The 24,751-nt window shown below is 44.7% G+C and overlaps 1 protein-coding gene across 2 annotated transcripts in view; it reads left to right on the top strand.

Moving 5' to 3' along the window:
- Nucleotides 1-7,989, top strand: part of THSD7B (thrombospondin type 1 domain containing 7B) — a 336,705-nt gene extending 328,716 nt beyond the window's left edge. The window contains exons 26-29 of one of the 2 annotated variants that reach the window (XM_064451039.1): nt 269-351; nt 1,947-2,139; nt 5,737-5,824; nt 7,647-7,989. In XM_064451039.1, the coding sequence (XP_064307109.1) occupies nt 269-351; nt 1,947-2,139; nt 5,737-5,824; nt 7,647-7,728 (446 nt within the window). In that variant the 3' untranslated portion in view covers nt 7,729-7,989. Of the gene's footprint in view, nt 1-268; nt 352-1,946; nt 2,140-5,736; nt 5,825-7,646 lie in introns of those variants that run through there. The other variant, XM_064451040.1, reaches the window with a different exon arrangement.
- The last annotated feature ends 16,762 nt before the right edge of the window (nt 7,990-24,751 follow it).

Raw genomic sequence — 24,751 nt, 5'->3', positions numbered from 1 at the left:
CTGTCCCCAACTTCCTATGTGGCCTGTGGCAAATTGCTTAAATCTGTATATCTCTGTTCTCCATTAACAAGATGGGTATGATAATAATTCCCTGCCTTGTTAAGGCAAATTAATTAATGCAATGCCTACAGATATTATGCTAATGTGCTCAGTAGACTAGTATTTAGCTATATAAAGTAAGCAAGGAAGCACTTCTTACACTCTGGTGTTCCAAGTCAAAAACGTTTTAAAACATACCCTTGAAGGCACTCAGTATTTTCTTTTACAGGAGGGTGTGCCCTTCGGATGAAACCTGCAGAAGTTCGGCACTGCAGCCCGGCGTGCAGAAAGCCATTCTCCTACTGCACACAGGTAATCGCTCGCTGCAGAATATGGTTGAGAAATTAACACGGCAAAATCTATTCAATTAGCTTCTGTATCTTAAATGCATTCCAGTACATAGAAAATCGTTTAGTGTGTCCATGGTACCACCTCGAGGAAGTTGTGGGAATTTCAGTCTGAAAGGAAACCATAAACCTGCACAAACAAGTGATGGAGTATTTATGAGGCGTTACAATTTTGGTTTTATTCAGTAGAGGAGTTTTGGAACCTCTTGGTTAAATTTTCATGGTATGCTATTGTACTGTCTCTTAGAAAATGGACTGTAAACTTGTGTAAGAGAGGAGATGAAGGAGTATGTCCTCTCCTGCTCCTCCATGGACTCAGAAAGCCCCTATGAGCGTAGGGAAGCTGTAGCACATGATCCCACCATTCCCATACTATCTCCTGAAGCAAAATGTGGAACTGACCTTTTTTTCCTGAAATGTTGAGCATCTGCCACACCTGCTGAATCTTTGAGAAAGTGCCGCTTTGCCTCTGAGCAAATGTGAGCCCAAGACGTTACAAATGCACCTTCCTGCAGTACCAAACTCCACAGGAAGAGCTTCCCCAAATGCCTTATCTGTGTCAGTATTGTGATGGAGTATAAAACCAAGGACCCATAAAGTAGCCGGGGTGGTTGGGGTTTAAATATTCATATTTTGAAAACAGCCTCCAGAACTCTCAGCTTCAGATGAGTGTCTGGTGGGAGGAATTACCATTGGAAACTAGCTCATGGGCAATTGAATGTGGCTAGGAGGGTGGCCATGAGAGTGCTCAGAGCCCTCAGGAGCAGAAAAATGATGGATAAGCATGAATTTATTAGCTATAAAAAATTTGTGACTTCACCTTTTGTCCAAAAAAGCTCAGGATCATGTGTGGCAACAAGTGGGGGATGTCATGGCAACAAAACTGGTGTCAAGAGTTTAATTCTTATCACAGAGATTGTAAATCAATTGCCTGTTCGGATTGTAACTGAGGGTGTCGGACTCTCACACAGGCATTGTAATTTCAAGATAATTAGCAAAGACAATCTAAAAAAGCTGTTTTAAAGTAGAAATCCAGAAAATTGAGTATCTATTTAGCAAACCACAGACTTCTAAGAAACCTCTTGAAGAAACTGCTTAGACTGATCCAGGGCAGCAGATATTTGGCTGTAAGAAAGCAAGCTTCATTTCAGATAGCCCTGTGAAATACCGGAGTGGAAATACGCTGGGAGGGTTTGGGTCTGAAGTGGGGTTGTTTCTTGTTTGTCTCTTCCAACGCCCAGCAGGGTCAGTGGGAAAAATGTTATTGAGGAGTTTGGATCAAGCCACAGATGCCAGTTATTAAGCCTGTTAGGATGAAAATGTTTGTATGTTGGGGTTCTCCATAATTACTGACTCTTTTCAACCAATACCCCAAATATATTTGGGCTTTTTGAACTGGTATGGGTTTGTGGGCTCTGGTTCCTGGCTTGTTTGGTTTGGTGGTTGTGAAGTTGCATGTGCAGGATATACCCTGCAGTTTCTTCATAGTCTGCCTACAATTTGCCCTGTTCTGCAAAGGATACTGTTTGGTTTAATACTGAACTCCCTTTTATCACCTAGAGAGGAGTCTGCGGTTGTGAGCGAGGATATACAGAAATAATGAGATCAAATGGTATCCTGGATTACTGCATGAAGGTACCAGGTTTAGAAGATAAGAAAGCTGATGTTAAGACCATTGCTGGAAAAAATAAACCTGTCAACTCAAAAATGCATGACATTTTCAAAGGATGGTCTATTCAACCTTTTAATCCAGGTGAAAAACTTAAATATGAATGGAATAAATTGTCTTTACAACGTTTCTGAAGAAAGGTACAAGCTTTGTAGATTATAACATCAGAGATTGTGTCTGGGAGCTGCAGAGCAGCCTCCCAGTTTCTAACTCACATGCCCTCTTTCATTCCTTTGCGCCTATACAGAGTAATCATAATCTCTTATGTTGAGAGATAGCAAAGACAGAATGAAGCAATAATATTTTGCAAAAGTATACTCATATGTGATTTGGGGGGATGCTTAGAACGATTATCAGATGATGTTTCTAGAAGTAATATGTTTGGACCAGGAAAGATATTGATCAGTAGCGCTTCAGAAGATTCAGAGCAGAAAGTACTTAAGATTTCATTAAAGAAAAATTGCTTGTTTCTTGCCATATTTCAAAAGTATATGAAAAAAACAGCATAGAAAATGTAGAGTTTAAACTGTTGGAGTTAAGGCATTACCAAATGCCCCACAAAAAGCAGGCAAGCTGCTACACCCAAGCAGTGCATCCCGAGTGGATCTTTTGACATCCACATTATAAAATGCTTCCCAGTTGGAACTGCGTACTGGATGTGCCCAGACTGGTCCACAGGACTGATGCTGTAGCTGTAATAGCTGATTTCCATTTTGACTGTTATTTTGCAAGATTAATTTATTCAAAATAAATTTCTAAAGTGCAAATAGGACTTTAAAATTGGAGACGAAGATGTCAGGCGCATTAAGTTTTACTGACATGCATTAGTTCTCCCCATATTCTAAAACACTGGCAGTGCAGTCATCCCCCTCTTCTGTTACCTGGCATTCCATTTGTTTCCTATTAGTTTGTAATGAACACAAGACTTTAGAAAACATGTAACGAAAGGTTCTGTTATGGGCTTCAGGGAGCCATAATTTTGTCTGATATATGTGATCACACTTTGAATGTTACATTTACATATTTGATTTGCATACAGTAGTTAACCTTTGCGTTGACAGTCTCCGAGCTCATCGAGCTGGTCCAAAGCCTTTTAAAGTTGGCTGGTTTTCGATCAAACCCAACATCCAGAAGCCCACGCGGTTCACCAGCAGTTTGAGTCACAGGTTTGGGGTTAATTGCCTTTTTGTCAGCATCCGTGGCCCTCTGTAGGATGTCTTACTTAGGTGTCATCTGTTCAGCTGGTACCTTCACAGGGTTAGAAAAAGGGAGAGAGGTGTAGGTGGATGCTGCAATCCTCTCTTTTAAAATCAGCATTCAAGGCTGCAGCCCTGAAAGCTTCTGGTGGGCTTGACCTCAGTGCAGCATCTGTGAGCCAGTTCTCCCCCAGGGACTACATGACAGAAATAGGGACTAAGGAGCTTTTACAGAACATGGTGTTATTTAATTTTAGGGCAGAAATGTTATAGAAACAATATATGGGAAAGCAATAAACGTGCTCCGTGTGCACTAAGCACATCACCAACCCCGTGGCATCCTGCAGGTAACTTCAGTCTGTATGTGCCCTTCAGTCCCCAGCTCAAGGCTGCTGCACTTCAAATCACTCCCCTTTGTCTAACTTCTTGACAAAATATGTAATTGCTTCCTTAAACAGGCTCTCAGGCTTACTAGTCTAGGGGTTTGCAATAATTACTGCTAGCTGAGCCAGGAAACCGCTGTTACCTACCAGTTATGCTCTTGGTAGCAGGTCTATGGTGAATGCTCCTTGTATGGATGGCATTTACCACCCTTCAGTACCGTAGTCCTTGATATTTGCGAACATCTAAGGACTTATATCTGTCAGGAAAAGTGTGCGTGCCTTTCTCCAGTTAATTGTGATTTCCCTTCCCATTTACAGTTTGGAACATAAATTTTATTACGATTTAATGAGGCTGATGTTTTTGTTCTTTTAAATGCTCTGCAGGAGTGCACAGAACTGATTTCAAATCAGGCTGTGTTTTTCCTTTCTTTACCACACTCTGGGAGGCCAGAGTTCAGGTACAGAAACTTTTTTCAAGTTGAGAGGCAATTTAAATAGCATTGTTTAAATTGTAGGATGACATGGTCCAATGCCTTTATGTTGGATGGAGAGCACAGCTGCCTTCATAGCAGACATGGTGAGATGCCTCTTTGTGGCTGTGACAGGCCCTTTGCAGGACTGCTAAATGTTTCTTGGCCATCTCCAGTTGAGCAGGTGACAAATTTCATACCCAGACTTCAGAAAAAAAAAAAAACCAACCCAGACCTGATGAACGGAGCTCTTCTCACACGGCAGATAGGCTGTAAGTGTTTTGAGGAGAAGAGAAAATCTGTAAGAGGTACTCAGCCCTTCCACAAAGCCTGGAAGAAAAAAAAGAAAGAATGGGATCTGATTAAATATGTTTCCCTTTGAAAAAATTCATCATTCAAACATAAAATGTAGAAGAGGCTCAGTGATTGTCCTGTGAAGGAACACCCACTCGCATGACTGAGTTTGAAATGGCCTCTGTCAAACCATGTCTGTGGGTACGGCGCAGGTTCATATTCCTGCCTCCAGTATGCATTAACAGCTCTGTTGATGTGAATCAGCTCAGACTACTGCTGCATGGGAAAAATACCATCGCTTCTCCCCACAAGGAAAGCTGTACAGCCAGAACAGTGCAAGGAACAGAAATATTGCTTTTTTAAAAAATTAGTATTATTAATGCAAAGCTTGTAGTTAAGGACCTGTCCAAATAATGTGTTTTGAGACTTTCTATCAGGAGGAAATGTTTCAACACACTCAAGCTCACATGTACGTGGAGGGGTTCCTGCAAGGGTCGCAGAGTGGGTCCCCTGTTTTTGCAATCCAAACAGCCCTATCAAGAGCATTAGCTTGTCTTAGAGCCAGTTCTCTCTCCAGCTCCTGTGGCCCAGCTAGAAAGCTCTTACACAACTTTATCCCTCTTAATATTACAAAGCATATTCTTGTTTTTATTCTAAGCTGATTTTATTCCCATTTGTTGCCCAAGCGTTTTTCAGCTCTAAGTGGCTTGTTCATTTGTGCTTGCTGGTGTTTACCCCAGTTGACCCCCAAGTATTTATGGGGAACAATCCCATGCCTTCTCAGTCCTCTTTTCTTTAGGCTAAACATATCAGGTGTTACCTGCGTTTCTATCTGGGTCAGCTCAACATTGAATTGCCTTTGCCAGAGCAGCCACTGGGGCTCCTGAGCAAATGTGCTGCAATTATCCCATGTCCCCGCTCCTTTCCACGGGCAGGAGCCTGGCCAGGTCGTATGTCTTGTGCTGCACCATAAGCCTGGGCTGCCCGTAATGAACTGCAGGAGCTCAGCCAGAGGGGAGGTTACGAAATAATACTGCTTTGGAAAACTGAGGCGGAGAGTTCCTTTTCAGTTTTCATTGAGGAAAATCTACACCTCTTACCAAAGTTACGATTTTGTCTTTAAAATGATTGATTTTTACAGAAATCTTTTTTCTGTCAAAAATATGGGGTTTATGGATTATTCCCAGGCAGTCCTTGCTGTGTTTCCCATCAGTGATGCTACTAATTTTGCTTGTGTGCTTTCTCTTTACTTAATATCTTAAGAATTTGTGTATTTCAGAATAAAGTCTTTTGTTCTCCCCTTTTCTCCCTCTGCCCTTTTTCCTCATCTTCCAACAGATGGCAAACTGAAGATGTGGGTATACGGAGTTTCAGCTGGTGGATTCCTCATCGTAGTTTTCCTGATTTTTACATCCTACCTGATGTGGTGAGTATGGCGTGTATTTTGCCCTTAAATAAAAGCTGATTTGTTTTTATTTAAACAATCCAAAATATAACACAACACCCTGTGTTGCAGAGATTTGATCCACAAGGCTTTAGGGAGGAATGGAGCTTGGATTACTTAACTGCCTTCATTTGGCCTCTACCTCAGAGTAATTTAAAACTCTCCAAATTGTAAATGTTAACGGACATAATTGTGAAGAAGTATGGTGGCCATGCAGGGAAAGAATTATTTTTGATTATCAATAGGCCCTTATATTTATTCAGACTTCTGCCGGGATTAGAAAGGGTTTTTTATTGTATTCTTTAAAAAAAAAAGATAAAGTAAAACTGAAAAAAGGCAAGGCGGCTGATTGGATCGAGGAGCTGGCTTCCGCTCAAGGAAGGACTAAATAGAATAGGGGCATTCAGTTGGAAAATGATGTTTGACGTGGGAATACAATAGAGATCTATGAAATCATGAATGGAGTAGAAAAGGGCGCTAGGGAATTTTTATTTCCCACAATATAAGAAGTAGGAGGCATCTGATGAAATGATAGTTTAAAATAAACAAAAGATTTTATTTTTCACACAGTGCGTTATTGCCTTGTGAGTTTACCACTGCTGGGGACTGTGCATGCCAGGAAGATAAATGGATTCAAAGATGGCATAACAGTTCGCGGGAGATTGGGTCTCTTGGTGTTAATTGTGGTTTTCTGGACGTACGCTCCAGCTCAGGAAATCCCTAAATAGGTTTTTGCAGTGAATACATCAGGTGGAAATATGTCCTGTGTCTAAAGCTGCTGTTACCAGCCACTGTTAGAAACAGCGTACCAAAGCTCTGCTCCACACCAGTGCATCACTAGTGGTGGGCTTTACTGGTGGGAGAGATGCCTGCCCTCCTCCAAAGCAGCCGTCACCCTGGGCTGGGGTGGGTAGGGCTGCTTTGACAGAGCTAGTGTTGTGCTCTTTGGTCTGAATATTTGGAAAGGTGCTGCCGTTGATGTGTCTTGGAGGATGCAAAGGGAGCAGTGGCCAGCATCCACGTGTCCTGCAATGCCCACAGCTGTACCTGAGGACCATGGAGCAGGCCCAGGCTTTACAAACGTTAATGGTGCAAGCTGGCCCAAACCCTGCCAGACCAGGGCAGGAAACCGGAGAGTCACAACTGTGACCTGACAGCATTGTTGCCCACTTTCATCCAGGATCACTTTATTGTCTCTCACTGTCTCAGTCTTTCTCTCAGTCCCTCTTTTCATTTAAAAGCTTAACTAACAATGTTTGGGTGCTGCTTAGGAGTTGTAGCTTCCTTCCTTTCCAAGCCATGTAGCCACCATTTCTCTGTGCCTTCACTGTGGCGAATACAGAGGATGTTTTAAATAACACTACATAGTTCTCCATCACTCGAAGGCTGGTAAGGAAGTGTATTTTTCAAGAATAATTATTGTTGCTTCAATACTGTGCCAAAGGAAAAATGAGAATATCCTACTCCTAGACGGTTCATGTTTCAATTTTTCTGTGAGGTGTTCCTTGTTTTGTCAGCTGTGAGAAGACATGGGAGACAAATATGCTTTATTTCCTCTCCAGAGGAAGAGCACAGTTGACTGCCCATTTCTGGCAGTCTCTGTGTCCACACCACACTCATAATAGCACTCAAGCAGATCCATGTGGTCTTTCTTGGAAGTAGTCACTGCGCTGCGGTGTCACCTAGTTGCAAAATTAAATATTTGGTGTGGGAAGTTGATTTTTTTGTTGAAGTTTGGGTTTTGATGATGTTTCTGAGCTTATTACAGTTTATAATGTTGTCTCCTGGAATATTTTTCTTGCAGCAAAAAAACAAAGCAGCATCAAAGCACTCCCCCGCAGCAGAAGCCTCTAACCTTAGCCTATGACGGAGACATTGATATGTAACATAAAAAAGAAATCCAAATGTAGACGTCGACTGCCTTAACTGCTTTCTTTTTTGGAACTCTCCGACTTCTCAGTTTTTTGAGGAATCTCTTGACGTGTGATATACTGAGCAGAACAGAAGTATTGCAAGCTTAAAATTTTGCCACCTCTTTATTAAAAAAAAATGGAGTCAAAGACTTGGATCTTGTGAAACTTTTCTGAAGAGGCCAGAAAATACATCTCTTCCTGTTGAACAATGGGAATAAAAAAAAAAAAAGAGAATCTACAGACACCAAAAGGAATTAGTGAAAAAAAAAGGCATGACAATCCTGAGGAAAATGTGACGTTTACTGTAAATGACAAGTTTGACACAGCATCATTATGCACTATATTAGTGCAGGGTTCTTTATTCTTCACATATTTCAACAATGAGTTTTCTAGTGTTTACATTTCGTTCAAAGACTTTAAAACCAGATCATGTATTTTGAGAAACACAAGGAAGAATGAGTTGAAGTGTCTGAAGTTACCAGGTTTTTTAAAGTTTCTTCCTTCTTATCCTGTTTTCTAGTCTGGAATATGATTTTGCTTCATTTCCACCTACAGGACGGAATAAGGATTGTTATGAAAAAGCATAGGTGGTTTCTTAACTAAGAATATTTTTTAAAGAGTTGAGTAGATAAGTGTTTTGATGAATGGCTAGAGGATTTGATTGTTTAAAAAGCATTTTAAATTAAATTAAACCATGTAGATACATTATGGCCAGTTTAAATTGTTATTCAGTTTAATTAATACAAACTCTGCTTTTGTATTTAAATTTTCTTATCTGAAATATTTATAAATTCTTTTTTTGAATTTAATTACCTGACCTCATTTAATATACATCAAACACAAATGCAGTTTGTAGAAGGTCTTGCTTTTTTAAATGTTTTGAAACCACTAAGAAGTTACGTGTCGTAAACATCTGGGAACATTTGAAGAGGGTAAGTGTTTATAATAGTGTGTGTTGCAAGTAAGAAAGTGCCATCTTGTGGTATTGACTTGTATTTATAAGCAAATAAAATGCTAAAGAGAGTGAGAAAATTGCTTCTGGTATGTTGAATTAAACGTGTGTAAACAACGTTTGTTATTAGTCTTTCACTGTGTCTGAGATTGGACTTGGATTTCAAACAATTCTGGCATATTTTGTGCTGTAGTGGTTAGTGAAACAAATATTGTAGACAAGTACAAGGTGAGAGAATAATTGCAGATCTGGAGAATGCTTGGTCTCATTTTTAGCTCAATGCTGCTGCTTATTCCAACAATTAGAAAGAAGAGAAAAACAGGACTGTAACCGGCCTAGCACCTATGCAGTCCTCCTCAATCCACAGTTACTTCAGAGTGGATCATTACAAGAGAAGGGTACAACTAGGGCAGAAGGCAATGCTCATCTTCTTATGTTGCTATTCACAGCTTTGTAAAGTGATGTGAATATTATGGTTTCACTGAAAAAATGATGGTGGTGTAGCTAGGTTTCCTTCCCCAGGTCAGGATCCCTCCTTTCAGCGTTTCTCCCTCAGCATCGAATTGAGATTATATGGTGTCATCAAAGCAAGGTCAGCAATGCGCTTTCCTCTTCCTGCATTAAAAAAAAGAAAAAAAAGGCTGACAGAATTGCGAGGGGAAATTGTCTCATTTATTTCTGGCCCTGAAGATGTTCAGCTGGCCCTACTTTCTACCTTAGAGAGCTATAACTGTTATGGTATAAAAAGCAGGATCTGGTGTTCCCCGGTAACATCGGGGGCCTAAATCTTTTTTTAACAGTGCCCTGTACTGAACCTTTGAGTAACATATAGACTAAGAGTTACAAGGGGAATAATGATCCAGTGCTGTTAGGAAGAATACTGCCAGACCTTAATATATTTTGTCTGTGGGATACAATGTGAGGAGAATTGTACTCTGAATAATGAAGGAATGAACTCAATTAAGCATGCTGTTCAAAAAGGCATTGGAGTTGGAAAGTTTGTGTAATAATAACAGAAAAAAATGACAGCTGCAACATGTGGTCATTGCCCTCAACATCAGGGTAAATTACAATCTGACCAGTGATGTCCAGCGCAGGAGATGTGGGCTGTATGGTGAAGTGCCTGGGGGAAAGAAGTTGCTCCAGGAACAGCACTGCAAAGTGTGCGTTTATACCCAGCAGATGGTCTCGGGTTGTGCTTCAGGTTGGTGGCCTTCACGCAGTGCGTGTCCCCACTTGTCCTATAGCACCTTCTGGCCAAAGCCCCACAGGGCCTCCAAAGGGCCTGGCCATGGTTCATGCTGGGGCTGGGTGCTGCCTGCGGAGCTGCGGGGTGTGCAGGGCGCTGGCGCACGGGACCACGGCTGCTGCAGAGCTGCTGCAGTTCAGTAATGCCCTTCAGGGAATGAGTACACCTCTTTGACTTGTGAAATAAAATAAAACCGAGGGGAAGGCTCATGAGGCTCCTGTTAGAGACAGCTGCTGCTGGCCATGCGCTGCATCTGCCAGCGTGCACAGGAACCCCGTGTCCGCTCGTGGTCCAGCTTGGGCAGTGCCGTGATTCAAATGTCATGATGTAATGGCATGTATTTGATAATTTGGGATTGAATGAAGATGTGAAATTGAACTGAGGAGCTGGTGGCCCTGCGGGGTCCATGAGGCTGAGAGAAAAAAAAAGAAGAAAAAATAGAATCATTTGTTTAGACAGGTGCCAAGATTAGTGCTGTCTGTAGGAGCCCCAGGTAAATGTGCTGGGAGGGATGCCCAGCCTCCTGTGGGAGCACTGAAAGGCAATTCCTACCCTTCAGAGTCCAACAAGTCATGGCACGGAGAGGGATTACTCCCAACTCTTGCCTGTTGGGGATTTCTAAACTTTATGCTGAAGTAGTTGGTGGTGACCCCTGCAAAGACAGGAGAGAGGTCTCCATCCGCTTCAGGAAGGTAATGCCTGTACCCCCAGCTAGGGCATCCCATTAAGGCACATATACGATTGTGAGTAAAAGCGTCTGAAGGTGAAGAGTTTGCTAAACGCCCTGGCAATCTGTGATGGTAGTTAATAACCAGAAAGTGAGGGAGTCTGCGTTTTGTCATCTTTTGTTTCAACACTTGATTTCAATGTCTGCTGCCAGGTGTCTCCTATTCCGGTATCACAGCTGTAAAATGTGTGATTTTTTTTTTTTTTTTGAGATAGATCTTCTGTGGCATTTTCTCTTCTCCATTCAAAGACACAACAGTAAAACAAAATAGCAGCAACTGAAGTAAGACACCACAGAAAACAAATTACCAAGAAGTACTGAAGTGGTGCATACCTGCATCAGCCCTGCAGTCATTTCGGTTATGCTCCGAAATGGGATATTTGCATGCAGAGGTACCACATCTATGCAACGGTCAGGCACTGGCACAGGCTGCCCAGAGAGGTGGGGGAGTCACCATCCCTGGGGATATTTAAAAGACATAGACGTGGCACTTCAGGGCATGGTTTAGGAGACATGGGAGTGTTGGGTTGACAGTTGGACTTGATGATCCTTGAGGTCTTTTCCAACCTTAATGATTCTATTATTCTATATCACTGTGCCTAAACAATTTGGACATCTGGGCTTTTGTATGAGGTATGTAAAATCAAAGAACATTTTTTCCTGCAGAAATATCCTGAAGTCTTGGGGAGCTTTCATGTTAGCAGGGCTGGATCCCAGCTGAACTCCCCTCCAGCAGCCACACCAGAAGTGTCACTGAACACTTGAAGTTTGCGTGCTACAGTCAAGAGCAAAGACTGTAATTTTCTTTGCTCTGGAAGCACAGTAGTGTAAAAAATTCCTACAAGACAGTGTAGCTAAAGACTTGTAAATTAGCTTGTGCTTATATTCATATGTGTCGAAGAAGTGCCTAATTGCATAGTTGTCTGTGCTTAAGTGCACTTACATTCATGGCCAGTTTCATCAGGAAATTAAGAAAATATTATCTTGGGAACAATCGGTTGAACACTTCCAGTTTGGATTAGTCCTGATGGTGTGAAGTTATCATTAGAGATCAGGTCATTTGCTGCTAACGTGGCATAGCTGGTTTCTTGAAAGACTTATTTTTTTCTAAATATGTAACTTAATTTGCACTTGCGAGTGGAAGGAGAGATGTAGGTTAAATATAATTTTGGGGCTTGTTTTCAGTTGGGAAGTAGTAATGTGGAAAAACATTGATCTAAATCAGCACCTTTTGAAAGATGGATCAGGATACCTGATGTATTAATGTGCCTTGGGACAGATTATGGTTCTGTCTGGTTTAAAATGTAATTTAAATGAATTAACTTCCACATCTTACAGCTGTGACATGCGCCTGTCCTGGGCAGGAGCTTGATTTATATTATCTTTATGAAGATGTATCTGTGCGCATACTATTACTTGCCATCAATATGCATGTGTTACTTGATTCCCGGAGCCACGACCTGACAGGTGACTCTGTTACTGTCATTTAACTGCTGACATGACTTGTGCCACCAGCCGCACCATTAAGCTGTTGTGATGTGACATGACCTGACTCGTAACACTTACAACAGGTCATGCCTCCTGCTTCTGTCAGACGTGGAAGCTAAAGAAAGCCGTGTGTAATTCCTTCTGGTCGTGATGCATCCGTAGGGAAGGGCATCTCCCTGGGTCGTGGCAGTCACCCCTGCCCGGTGCAGCTGCGCAGATGGGGACGTGATGTGTTAGGGGGTTGTTACCGGTCAAGAGAGTTGTGTAGCTGTGAGGTTGCCCTAAAGATCCCTTGGGATAACTAGGGCTAAACCATGAGTGTAAAAAAACCCAAGGAATTCACCTGAACTACCAGTCAATAAATGGAATTGCGTGCAGTCATTTCTTGTTCCTGCCTGGTAGAGAGAAATGAAAGGAGATTCTCACTGTGAAGTCGGATAGCACGGGACCCCACTGTCCCTTGAAATGGGCTATTTTGTGGCCACGCTTTGTAATTTCGTTACATTTACATTTGGGGAGAAAAGACTAGATTTGAATGAATAGTTATAATGGTAATCATGGCTATGGGATGCTTTTTGCATGAATTTTTAATGTATAACCTTTTGCCTTCCAGTGTAATACAGTTTATTCTTATTTTTAAATGTAAACATATAGTAAAATGGTCACATATGAACTGTCTGCAGAAAGAATCCAGAAACCCCGTATTTGCACTCGTTGGTAATTATGCTCATTTACTTTGATTGCATGCTTTGTTACAACAGCGTATAGAATGGGCTCTAGATGGATGCATGGGTTGAAGCAATTTATGGGGTTTATCCTGTCTGTGAAGAGATGTTTTGATGGAATGAAAAATCAGATTCAATCTCCTCTGATAAGGAAGAATGTTAATTTTCTCCTCTGCTTTATGAAAGTTCACCTGCATGTTATGAATATTATGGTTGTTACATGCCAACATGACATTTGGAAAAAAACTCTTCAAACATAATAACAGTGAAGAATCTTTCAACAGTACACGGGTGAAGTGGAGCACCAAGCATTAATTTTGCAGATGAGGAAGATGACAATTGTAATTTCTTTTTTTTTTTGGGGGGGTGCAGTCCGGCTGCTACCCCATGTGAACAGGCTTTGAGTAGCTTTTCTGCAAAAGTGTCTAAGTGGATGGACGCAGCCCAGAAATGGTGTTTCCAGGCTGCTGCCGTTGCCCAGTGATCACAGCACTGCCAAGGAATCGTGCAACATTTCCTCTCTCCGTTGCAACTGCAACTAGCCTTTGGTAGCTGTGTCTGAAACTCGTGTTTAGTGGGAATTAATGTGCATGTAGTGTCACTCCTCTGACACTGTTGTAGCACCAGGCAAACCCATATTTGGAGGGATGTATCTGATCCAGAGTCAGTAAATGATGGCTATTGATTTCACTTAGAGTTGATCGGATCATTTGGTGTCAATGTGAGGGTTTTGCCTTTTATGACAACGGGATGTTCTTCAACAACCATAGGCTGCTACCGAGGGATGTACTCCACCTGTCCGGAAGGGACGAGGGAATCTTTGGCAGCAGGCTGGCAATCTTGGAGAGGAGGGCTTTAAACTGAGGAACTCAGGGGAAGGGGGACTAACTGGCAATGCTAATGCCATCACACACAATGGGGGAATAAGACAGGACAACCTGAGCAGTGATAAAGGTGCCGTGGCAGCCTCATGCGATGGCAATCAGGAGACCAACCACCTCAAGGGTCTGCATGGCTCTAGTGGGTCCTCGTACACATCTCCAGGGAAACCTGTGTGCTCAAGCACCTTTCTGAAATGCCTGTACACCAACGCACGCAGCGTGGGGAATAAACAGGAGGAACTAGAGGTCTGTGTGCGGTTGCAGGGCCGTGATCTCGTTGCAATCACAGAGACATGGTGGGATAGCTCGCATCACTGGAATGTGGTCATGGGTGGCCACAGGCTTTTCAGGAGAGGCAGACCAGTAAGGCGAGGTGGGGGAGTTGCTCTTTATGTGAGGGAGCAACTGGAATGTACCGAGCTCTGCCTTGGAGTGGAAGGAGAACAAGTTGAGAGCCTGTAGGTAAAAATTAAGGGACAGCAAAATATGGGTGACACTGCTGTGGGTTTTTGCTGCAGGCCACCTGATCAAGAAGAGGAAGTTGATGAAGCCTTCTACAGACAGCTGGGACTAGCCTCACAATCGCAGGCCCTGGTCCTCATGGTGGACTTCAACCACCCTGATATTTGCTGGAAAAGCAACACGGCGAGCCATGCATGAGCCAGAAGGTTCCTGCAGAGCATCAAGGACAACTTTTTGATGCAAGTGGTGGAGGAGCCAGTGAGGCAAGATGTGCTGCTCGACCTTATCCTAATGAGCAGGGAAGGGCTGGTTGAGGATGTGAGAGTTGAGGGTAGCCTTGGCTGCAGTGACCATGAGATGGTCAAGCTGAGGATACTGTGAGGTAGAAGCAGGGCTATGAGTCGGGTCACAACCTTGGTCTTCAAGAGGGCCAACTTTGGCCTCTTCAAAGACCTGCTAGGAGGAATCCCATGGACTAGGGCTCTGGAAGGCAGCGGGGGTCCAAGAGAGCTGGACAGTATTCAAGGACCATTTCCACCGAGCTCAAGATTGGTGCATCCCCAGGAGGAAGAAGTCAGGCAGAGACTGAGTGAGGCCAGGAGACCTGCATGGATGAGCAAAGAGCTTCTAGAGAAACTCAAATGGAAGAGGGAGGCTCACAGTAAGTAGAAAAAGGGACTGGCCATGTGGGAGGAATATAGGAATCTTGTCAGGGTATGCAGAGATGCAGCAAGGAAGGCCAAGGCTCACCTGGAATTAAATCTGGTAAGGGATGTCAAAGATAACAAGAAGGGCTTCTTTAAATACATCAGCAGTAAAAGGGAAACTGGGGGTACTGTGGGCCTACTGCTGAAGGAGGTGGGTGCCCTGGTGATGCAGGATGCAGAGCTACTGAATGCCTTCTTAGCAGTAAGGACCAAGGCAAAGGCTGGCCCTCAGGCATCCCAGCCCCCAGAGAAGAGAGGAGAAATCGGGACAAAGGAAGACTTACCATCGGCTGAGAAGGATTGGGTCAGAGATCACCTATGCAAACTGGATCCTCGCAAATCCACGGGCCCCCCGATGGGATGCATCCGCGAGTGCTGAGGGAGCTGGTGGATGTTCTTGCTGAGCTACTCTCCATCATCTCTGAAAGGTCATGGAGGACAGGAGAGGTGCCTGAGGACTGTAGGACAGCAAATGTCACTCCAGTCTTCAAAAAGGGCAAGGAGGACCTGGGGAACTATAGGCCAGTCAGCCTCACCTCCATCCCCAGAAAGGTGATGGAGCAGTTCAACCTGGAGGTCATCTCCAGGCATGTAGAGGACAAGAAGGTTATCAGAAGTAGTCAACATGGATTCACCAAGGGGAGATCATGCTTGACCAACCTGACAGCCTTCTACGATGGTGTGACTGGCTGGGTTGATGAAGGGAGAGCAGTGGATGTTGTCTATCTTGATTTCAGTAAGGCATTCGACACTGTCTCCCATAGCATCCTCACAGGCAAGCTAAGGAAGTGTGGATTGCATGAGTGGACAGTGAGGTGGATTGATAACTGGCTCAACAACAGAGCTCAGAGGGTCATCATCAACAGGGCAGAGTCTGGTTGGAGGCCTGTCACTAGTGGTGCTTCCCAGGGGTCTGTGCTGGGTCCAGTCCTGTTTAATATATTCATTAATGACCTGGATGATGGGACAGAGTGTAACCTCAGCAAGTTCGCTGGTGATACCAAGCTGGGAGGAGCGGCTGATACACCAGCAGGCTGTGCTGCCATCCAGCGAGAGCTGGCCAGGCTGGAGAGCTGGGCCCAGGGGAACCTCAGGGAATTCAACAAAAGCAAGTACAAGGTTCTGCCCCTGGGGAGGAACAACCCCCCGCACCAGCACAGGCTGGGGGGGACCTGCTGGAAAGTGGCTCTGTTGAGAAGGCCCTGGCAGTGCTGGGGGGCAGCGAGGTGACCCTGAGCCAGCACCGGGCCCTTGTGGCCAAGAAGGCCAGCGGTGTCCTGGGGTGCATTAAAAGGAGTGTGGCCAGCAGGTCGAGGGAGGTTATTCTTCCCCCTCTTCTCCGCCCTAGTGAGACAACATTTGGAGTGCTGCATCCAGTTCTGGGCTCCCCGGTTTAAGAAGGACATGGAACTGCTTGAGCAAGTCCAACAGAGAGCTGCCAAGATGCTCAGGGGCCTGGAGCATCTCCCATATGAGGAAAGGCTGAGAGACCTGGGTTTGTTCAGCCTGGAGAAGAGAAGACTGAGGGGGGATTTCATAAATACCTATGAATATCTAAAGGGTGGGTGTCAGGAGGACGGGACTAGGCTCTTCTCAATAGTGCCCAATAACAGGCCAAGGGGCCAATGGGCACAAATCAGAACACAGGAAGTTCCACCTCAATATGAGAAAAACCTTCTTCCCTGTGTGGGTGCCAGAGCAGTGGCACAGGCTGCCCAGGGAGGCTGTGGTGTCCCTTCCCTGGAGACATTCACACCCTGCCTGGACGCGGCCCTGTGCCCCTGCTCTGGGTGTGCCTGCTCAAGCAGGGGGGTTGGACGGGATGATCTCCAGAGGACCCTTCCAGCCCCCACCATTCTGTGATTCTGTTATTTGTAGGTTATTATCTGTTGCTCACTTACATTTTTCTACCTTCAGTGCCCTTTGCGAATATGAATTCATCAATCCTGAAACACCTCACATGGCAAATTACATGATTTAGTTACACAATTTGGTTTTGCCTTCTACATTTCTAGTCAGTTTAGTTCAGTGACTCGATTAGAGGAGAACATCCCATCAATTAATGGCTCAGAATGGTGAAAGATCTAAGTGTACCATGAGAAATGTGGTCTGTGGCAGCTCTGCTGCAGCTGAAGGATTAAGCTTCTTGGCTTGCATGCTCTGGGTAGACCAAGTGTATCCAATTTATTTAAGTGGAGTAGTTGAGGTCTACCTGAGGATGGAAATACAGGATGGTTTCAATGACGGGATGCAACAGAGATTTAATCTATCATCTTCCACGCTTTGAGGAAAACCAACGCAGGACATCCACAGTGACAGTCGATATCGGTGTCTTTCATATTCAAAATGGATGTTTTAGGTCTTTCATCTGATGAAGCAAAAGCCTTGTCCTCATATATGCAATCCAAAGCAGGCTTTTAGAGATTTCTCTATGACAGAGGAGTTTTTTCTTCCCACATGCACTATGGAGAGCTTGTGGAGGTTGTAGCCCAGCTGAAGCACCAGTGGCTGCTTGTGTTTCAGCTGCTATAGGTGAACGGTTTGTTTTGAGAGGTGTAAGAAACACATTCGCTGAAACCCAGACAGTGTGTCTGAGCCATCTCTCCCAGTGACAGACATGCTGAGGAACTGCAAGGAAAAGTCACAGTGGCGACAGGTCATACCAGAGCAACTTACAGCGATCTGTTGTTTTCTCTAATGGCCTCACACCACTTTTTTAACTGAGCAAAACACTCCATCTTGCAGTGCCTGACAGTCCTGGAGTGGAGAAAATGGGGTTTTATACTTCACTCCCAGTCCTGGCTCTGATTTCTATTGCAGGGGTTGTGCATAATGGGTTCAGCAGAGGAGCATCAGAGACATACATCTATATAAGCTCTACCCCATGACTGATGGCTGCACTCTGTGGTGGCAGCAAAGACTTTCAGACAGGTTTCTCATTGCTGGGAAGCATCACAAGATTGCTACGTCTTCTCCGGTAGAGACTGGCAGAAAATATCGCTTCACATACTGACTGCAATCAGCTGACGGACCCTGTCAAAGGCTGAATTGAGATGAAAAGCTGTAATGCAGATGTGTCACATCACAGTTGCATTGTCACTCTATTCCTTTGTATGATACAGCAGATCCACAGCAATTATTTTTAAATGCAGTGTCTATTACTGCAAAGCGGTAACTCGAAATATTTACTATTTTATTTGCTTCATGCCGAGTGAGATTTCACTCAATTCATCATTAAAACCACTGTCCTCTTCTGAGGAAAGAGAATATATTTACATAAACTGCTCTCCAGTAATTCTGTGTTTTCTGTAGGAGTAGGGGCTGGCATAATTTCCCAATCTCATCAAGCTTTGTTCACAAAAATCTGCTGATGAGCCTGTAGGACCAAAGGCAGATGTAAGGGAAAGGAGTCCATCTCTGTTGGTCACACTCAGCGGGCTGTAGAAAGGCCAAAGGGATGAAACTCCCATTCGTCACTCCTGAGCATGCAACATGGATCATCTTTGGCCAAAAAAAGAACCACCAAAAAACAGCTACAAAGGACTCTTCAGTTTTGCAAAGTTGTGTAGTGTTTTTTATGTACTGGAAGAACATGGTTTAGAAATGAAGGGCTGCTGTCAGATGAGTCTGCTGGATCCCCTCTGCAGTTCCCACTGCACACAGTTATGATGTCCCTTTTACAGAAATCATACGACTGGCTGAATTGACAGCCCTGCTCACAAATCATGAGGGATGAGTCTCCCCAGTAATGAAAGTTTTGAGTATTTTTCCATATAATGTTAGTTCTTTTACTCTTCGTCATCTTATTTCCATCACCATGACAGCCAGGAGGGTACAGCTCTAAAACCCAGAAAGCTGTTTGTCTCACCTAATCACACAAACCTGGGAAGTGCATGTTGGGGGGGGTGGGGGGGGAAGCCAAATGCTATGAAATTTGAAATGAAATGGGGAGCGTTGCAGCTCAGAGCACTGGGGGTGCGGCGCTGGCTATGGGACCAGCTCCCTCCCAGGTCTCGGCCGTGGGATCTGGGACTTGCTTGAAACTTGTTTGTCCTGTCATCGTCCTACAGAGAAAAATGTGTTCATTTGTCAAGGCTGTAGAAGTGGAAAATACACACGTGTGCACACACAGGGATTGAGATGACACCCCCCCCCCCCCCCCCATTTAGTCACTAGTCCTCGTCTCCCTTAGACTTCTGCTCTTACAGACATGAGCCTCTTTTTAACCTGGGAAATAGTCTGACTTTATGTCATGGGTGCACCTGTTCCCGGGTGCAACTATTTGGCGCTGCTGCCAGGACTGTGTAAAAACCTAATGTAAACAGAAACGAAAGAGCTGTTATGTGGTTGGAGATAAACCCTGCTGCCGATGCGGGGAGCAGGGGGGCTGGTGGCTGCCGGCCGCGGGCCGGGGCAGCAGCGGCACTGGCCAGGCCAGCGCTGGGAGCTTTGGGAAAGAACTTTCCCTATTAAAATGCTGCTGGTGCTCGGAGCTGCTACTTGGTGCGGTCGAGCAGCATTTGGTGTTTCACGTTTTGTTTAATATTAGACACTTAGTCGGACATCTGCTGTTTGCTTTGTTTCTATTAATTACCTTTGATTTTCTTTTGCTTCCTTATCATCAGCTTTGCTTACTTTTTTTTCCTGTAAAACTTCAGAACAGCTTTCTAATGCAAAAAAAAAAAAAGTTTTTTTCTCCCTTGCAGACACTGTAACAATGAATATGGATCAGGATTTTCATTTCCTTTTTTACCACATCCGTTTGCTTGATAGAACAAGCTTGCCAGCCTAGTTTTACTTTGATAAACCGAATAAGGAAAAGGCACTTTTCAGCTCCATATTATTTTATACCTTATTTGTGACTTCAGCATTCCTTATACAGGTTTAAAGACAATTTATTCTTTATTGCCATTGAGTCATTTTGGGAGAGCACTCGTGTTTTTCTCGACATAAAAATGTCCCCCCATAACATGATGAATATTATATAGGTGCTTGAATGAAAATGAAATGGCGCGCTCTGACCTGACAGCTCCATTTATTGCAGCATGGACAGGAGAGGACCGAAATGTCAGGTTGTCCGGCCGCGGGTGCAGGGCCCCGCTGCGAGTAACTTCATCAAATGACCGATTTCATGAATGGACCTAGATGCTGGTGTGAAATATAATCTGTGGCGAGTATGTCCTGCTTTCCTAAGGAGTTCATTTGCTGCCCAGCTGAAAGCAAACCTTGGCTGCAAAAATACGGAGCTGGTATCTGCTCCTCCACTGCTGCCTGCGTGGAGCTGTGCTGGCCCACGGTGGCTCTTCCAGCAGGTGTAAGGTGAAAATCTGGGTTAATTTATAAGGGTGATATGTTGCTTTTGGTGAGACTGATAGTTTTGCTGTTTTGATATCACCAGGGAACGGGTGAGACCCTTGCTGTGCCTGCAGCTCCCCGGATCGTTCATCTTCTCCACGTGAGTGGGGCAAGGGGTGAGCATCAGCAGAGTGAACGACTTGGGAGAACAAAATACCCCAGGGAGATCCAGAGGCCGATGCACGGCAATGCTGGTGCCCGCTGGCCCTTACCGGGGAAGCGGGGAAGGAGCTGCAGATGAGTGGAGGAGGAATCAGCGGGTTCCTTGTAGAGGCGTGCTGGATGTGTCAGCCCCTTCCCGAGGCAATCCATGCAAGGGTGGGCTGCGAGCACTGGTGGGAGGTGAGTGGTGGTGGGACGGCTGCAGGTGGAGCTGGAGACCATCGCCGGCAGGCTCGCCCCTTTGCGGGAGAGCTCAGCTCTGGTGTCGCATGCGTCCCCCTGTGAATTACCGCTTACAGAAAGCAAAGGGACTAGCTGGGGTATTTTCTTCTACTACCAAGACAACAAACAAGCACTCTCTTACTATAAAGGAGTACTAGGGGGAAGCTAAATAAATTCCTTTCTCATTCCTGTACTCGGAAGACAGGCCTGGAAGTGTTACTTTCCCTAACCCATAATGTGTTCAATCACTCTTCTTGCTGAGAGCTGTCACTGAGATGTGGACCTTCCCATTCCTCATGGATATGTTCACTGTGCGGGTGGGGGGAGGGGTGAAGGACAGAAAACCACCTTGCACACAAGGCACCGCTTCATGTTAGTGCTGGCTGGAGCGCTGGTATTCACATTCGCAAGGTCTACCAAGAATTTACGGGTTTTTTTTCCCCTCCCAAATATGTGACTTTTTTAACATTTAAAAGAACAGTTTTGCCTTCAAGGTTAAAATGGAGCAAAAGAAATTCATCTGGAGGCAAAGCAACAGAGCATGGACTGAAAACAAGGTGCTAATGCGTAACTATGGTGCAGAATTGCTAGTGCCGGTACAGCGCAGGTATCAGCGTTACTTATTGACGCCCGTCTCACAGCTGCTGTGTCTCCTCAGTCTCTGCAGGGCCTGCTGTGCACAGGCTGAGATCATATATGGGTCTTCGCTGGCAGGTTTCTTTTTTCCTCCAACACATTGCTAGTCAATAATTCCAGAATGGCTATTTCATATCTGTAGCTGTGAGTGTATTTTCCAGTGTTTACAGGCTCAGAAGGGAAATGCAACTTGTTTTTTATCTGTTTGGACCCTCATTTAGCTCACGGATGGATTTTGCTGCTCACCTCCCAACATACTAACTCGTCCTGGTCCCTCTTCCTTCCCTGGGTTATGCTTTTTCCAGAGACAAATGCAGGTCCAGTCCAAGTGACGATACGAGTCATTGCTAAAGATGATGGTGTCATTTCAAGGGAGCAGCAGATGTGGCCTTTCTGTGCTGCAGCTGGTAATGAAGGCGATAGGGTTGGTTGTTTGAGTAGTGTGGTGCAGACTGGATTTATTATTCTTTTCTCGCTAGGTATTTCTCCAACCAGTGTACTGCATGAATTCATACTGCATTTTCTTCTGTTCCATTCAGGACTGATGGAAAGGTGGCTGTGCTAATAGGGTGCAATACAAGTGCCCTTACTGAGTCAAACGTGCTCACATTACGATAACTGTTTTTCCACGTGGGAAGTATTTATTTTTAGGGAATAGAAAAAAAACTATATTTGCATTATCTATAAATACAAGGGGGACAGCCAGATTAATTATCGCTTGCTTTAGTAAAAATGGCTGTGTAATGGCACAGAACAAATAGCATAAATTTACCTGAGATTATTTTAACTAACATGTTCTCTCAGTTGAAATAAAAAACTATTCCAGGCCTGCATAGGGTAGAGAAGCTCCCCAGCCACCCACAGCAGCAAATGTGTATAATGTCTATTTAACGTATTATATATAGCATATAATAGAGTATATTTTGAATTAAAAAATATACTACAGTAAACCCAGTGTGAATGCAGCAAAGCAAATGAAGATTCACGGTGATTCCCTGCGCCAGTCAGGACTACAAAAAAAGGTCAGGAAGTATCCACACTCAATAGAGACACATCCTCCTCCAATTTGTCACATCTGTTAAAGGTGATGTTGAAGTTAGGAGCCGCTTTGCTTTGCCTCGGGGCCAGGCTGGACTTCACACAGTGCTGGTGCACCTGAGCTTGTTTGCATGCCTCAATAAATGGCTTGATATTTTAAAAAATATTGGCTTCCCAAATCTTCCAGAAACCCTTGAAGAAGTTGAGCCCTGGCGCCACGGTGTGTCTCTTTGCATGGCCACAGGACACCACTTCTCAGGGTGAAAAATTGCTGCTGGGAGGTGAGGGTGAGAGCTGCTCCTGGGGCTCACATGCACACATGCGATTGCAGAGCACATGTTGGAGATGGAGGCCAGCGTGGGATCACCCCGGGCAGCTGTGGGGGATACCCTGTCCCTTGAGGAGGTGTATTTAGAGCAGCAAAAAGGGGTATCTATTCTCAGCAAAAGTCAGCCCTGGTATCATAAGTGCCACTAGAAACATGGCAGAGCTCAGCACCTGCATCACTTCTGGTGCTGTTGGTTGTTAACACTTTTTTCAAACTACTTTTTCTTTCTAAAGCGTCAGCCTTGACACGTAGCGAGGCCAGCCACAGCTGCCTCTGGCGGGTGCTGGTTGCCTTATCAGGGCACCACTGTGAAGACGGGACCTGCCCTCCCAACCTGGGATGTATTTCCTCTCTAGACTCTGACTTTGGGGTGCATGTGAAAGCATGGCAATGCCCAAAACGTAGCATTAATTGCAGTCAAGTGTGTATATCTCCTCACAAAACTAAAGGACAGTAGTAAAACAGCTGCTTCCTTTTATTTCCCCCCAACTGTAAGCGCTTGTAGAGGTGTTTTGCAACCTTGCCATGATAGCAATAAGCCTTTATCTGAACAAATTGATCCTGAGATACTGGAGTTTGTACCTTGTTTGCTGCCGCCTTGCCTGCTGTTTCTATCCTGGCTCTGAGCAGGTACAAATAATGAATTAACTGCTGGATAAGCCCTGTGCTCCCCTGAGGAATTATTCTGGCTTCTGCCATAGTAGACTCAATTTGTCCTGCAATAAGTACAATTTTCTGAGAAGTTAGTTCTGGTTCAGGCACTAATCATCCACATCTGTGCAGCATGGGTATTTTCTGGGGGGGAGCCACTTGCGAGTCAAGCTGTCAGATTGGCACGTGAAAAAGCACATCTTCAGAGTGCCGTGGTCTTTTTGGGGGTGCAAATTTGTTCCCAGCTGTGTGTGGCATTAAGTCAATTAGCAGAGAGAGGAACGGTATAAAATATGCAACAATCTCAAGCACTTGGGTAGTGTGTTGGCAGCCTTTGCTTCCCCATCTCTGGAAGATCGGCACTAATGCACAAATTTAAATCTCAAACATGAAAAATTTGTTTGCAAAAGGTGCTGCAGGCTAAAAGTGGAGGTGCTGGTTAGAAAGGTTATTTCATACATCTGCTAATTAATTCTGGACAAAAAGCATGATTAGATAGAAAGAAAATCATGCCAAACAGTGTATTGGAGCAGCAGCTGGCACGCAGCGGGCAGGGAGTCACCTGTAAGCCTTACACACCTACCTGCCAGCTGTAAAAGCGAATTATGGTGGTGACTGGGAGACCCCAGTCTAGAGATGCTGACCTACTCAAGGCTTTTCTCCCTGTGTTTTAGCTTCCAGGTGCTCAAGCAGTGTAGAACACAGCAGGGTGAGACACAAGTTCCTTATTTTGCTGTTCACTGGCAGCAGGACCAGTATTACGTACATTAATGAGTGGGCTTTGCCCATTTTCCTCTTACAAAGGAATGAGTAGGATGAAATTTCCAAGGCCTAATAGCTGGAAGCAGCCCAGGAGGACAGTGAGGATGCAGTGGCAGGGGAAAGTCCCAGGGGTCTGCAGAGCAGCTGGGAAGAACCTCGGTGCTTGGAGGGTCTTGCAAGTAATTCCAAGCAATCTTCCAAGACAGAAAAATCAATCAAAGATAAATCAAAGATAAATCAAAACATTTTAAGATCCCTCAGCACCTTAAAAAAAAAAAAAAAGAGGACCTCCTTACCTTAAGGCTTAATGTAAAGGAAATTGTGACCCCCACACCAGTGTCCTGGTGAGCTTCTGCTTATCGCTTTTGCTACTGGGCAATACGTGGAACAGCAGCAGGGCATGCTTTGTGGGCGGCTTCTGCTCCTGTTTGCTCGCCCACCTCGTCACATTGATCAGCTCAATCTGGCCATTTCCCCTCCTTTCCCAAGGAGGGCTGCAGGGACCCCTCCTACACACAGGACCAGCAGCTCTCTGCAGAAACTCCCTGCCTTTCCAGCCTGGCTTTGTTCCCAGCACCTCTCACTCCTGATGCCTCCATCCGATGCCAACAGTCCCTGCTCACTCCTGGCTGGTGACACTGCGGGCAGTTC

Source organism: Phalacrocorax carbo, chromosome 5, assembly GCF_963921805.1.
Source record: "Phalacrocorax carbo chromosome 5, bPhaCar2.1, whole genome shotgun sequence".
NCBI classification, from domain to species: Eukaryota; Metazoa; Chordata; class Aves; order Suliformes; family Phalacrocoracidae; genus Phalacrocorax; species Phalacrocorax carbo.
This window is presented reverse-complemented; position numbering and strand designations above follow the sequence as displayed.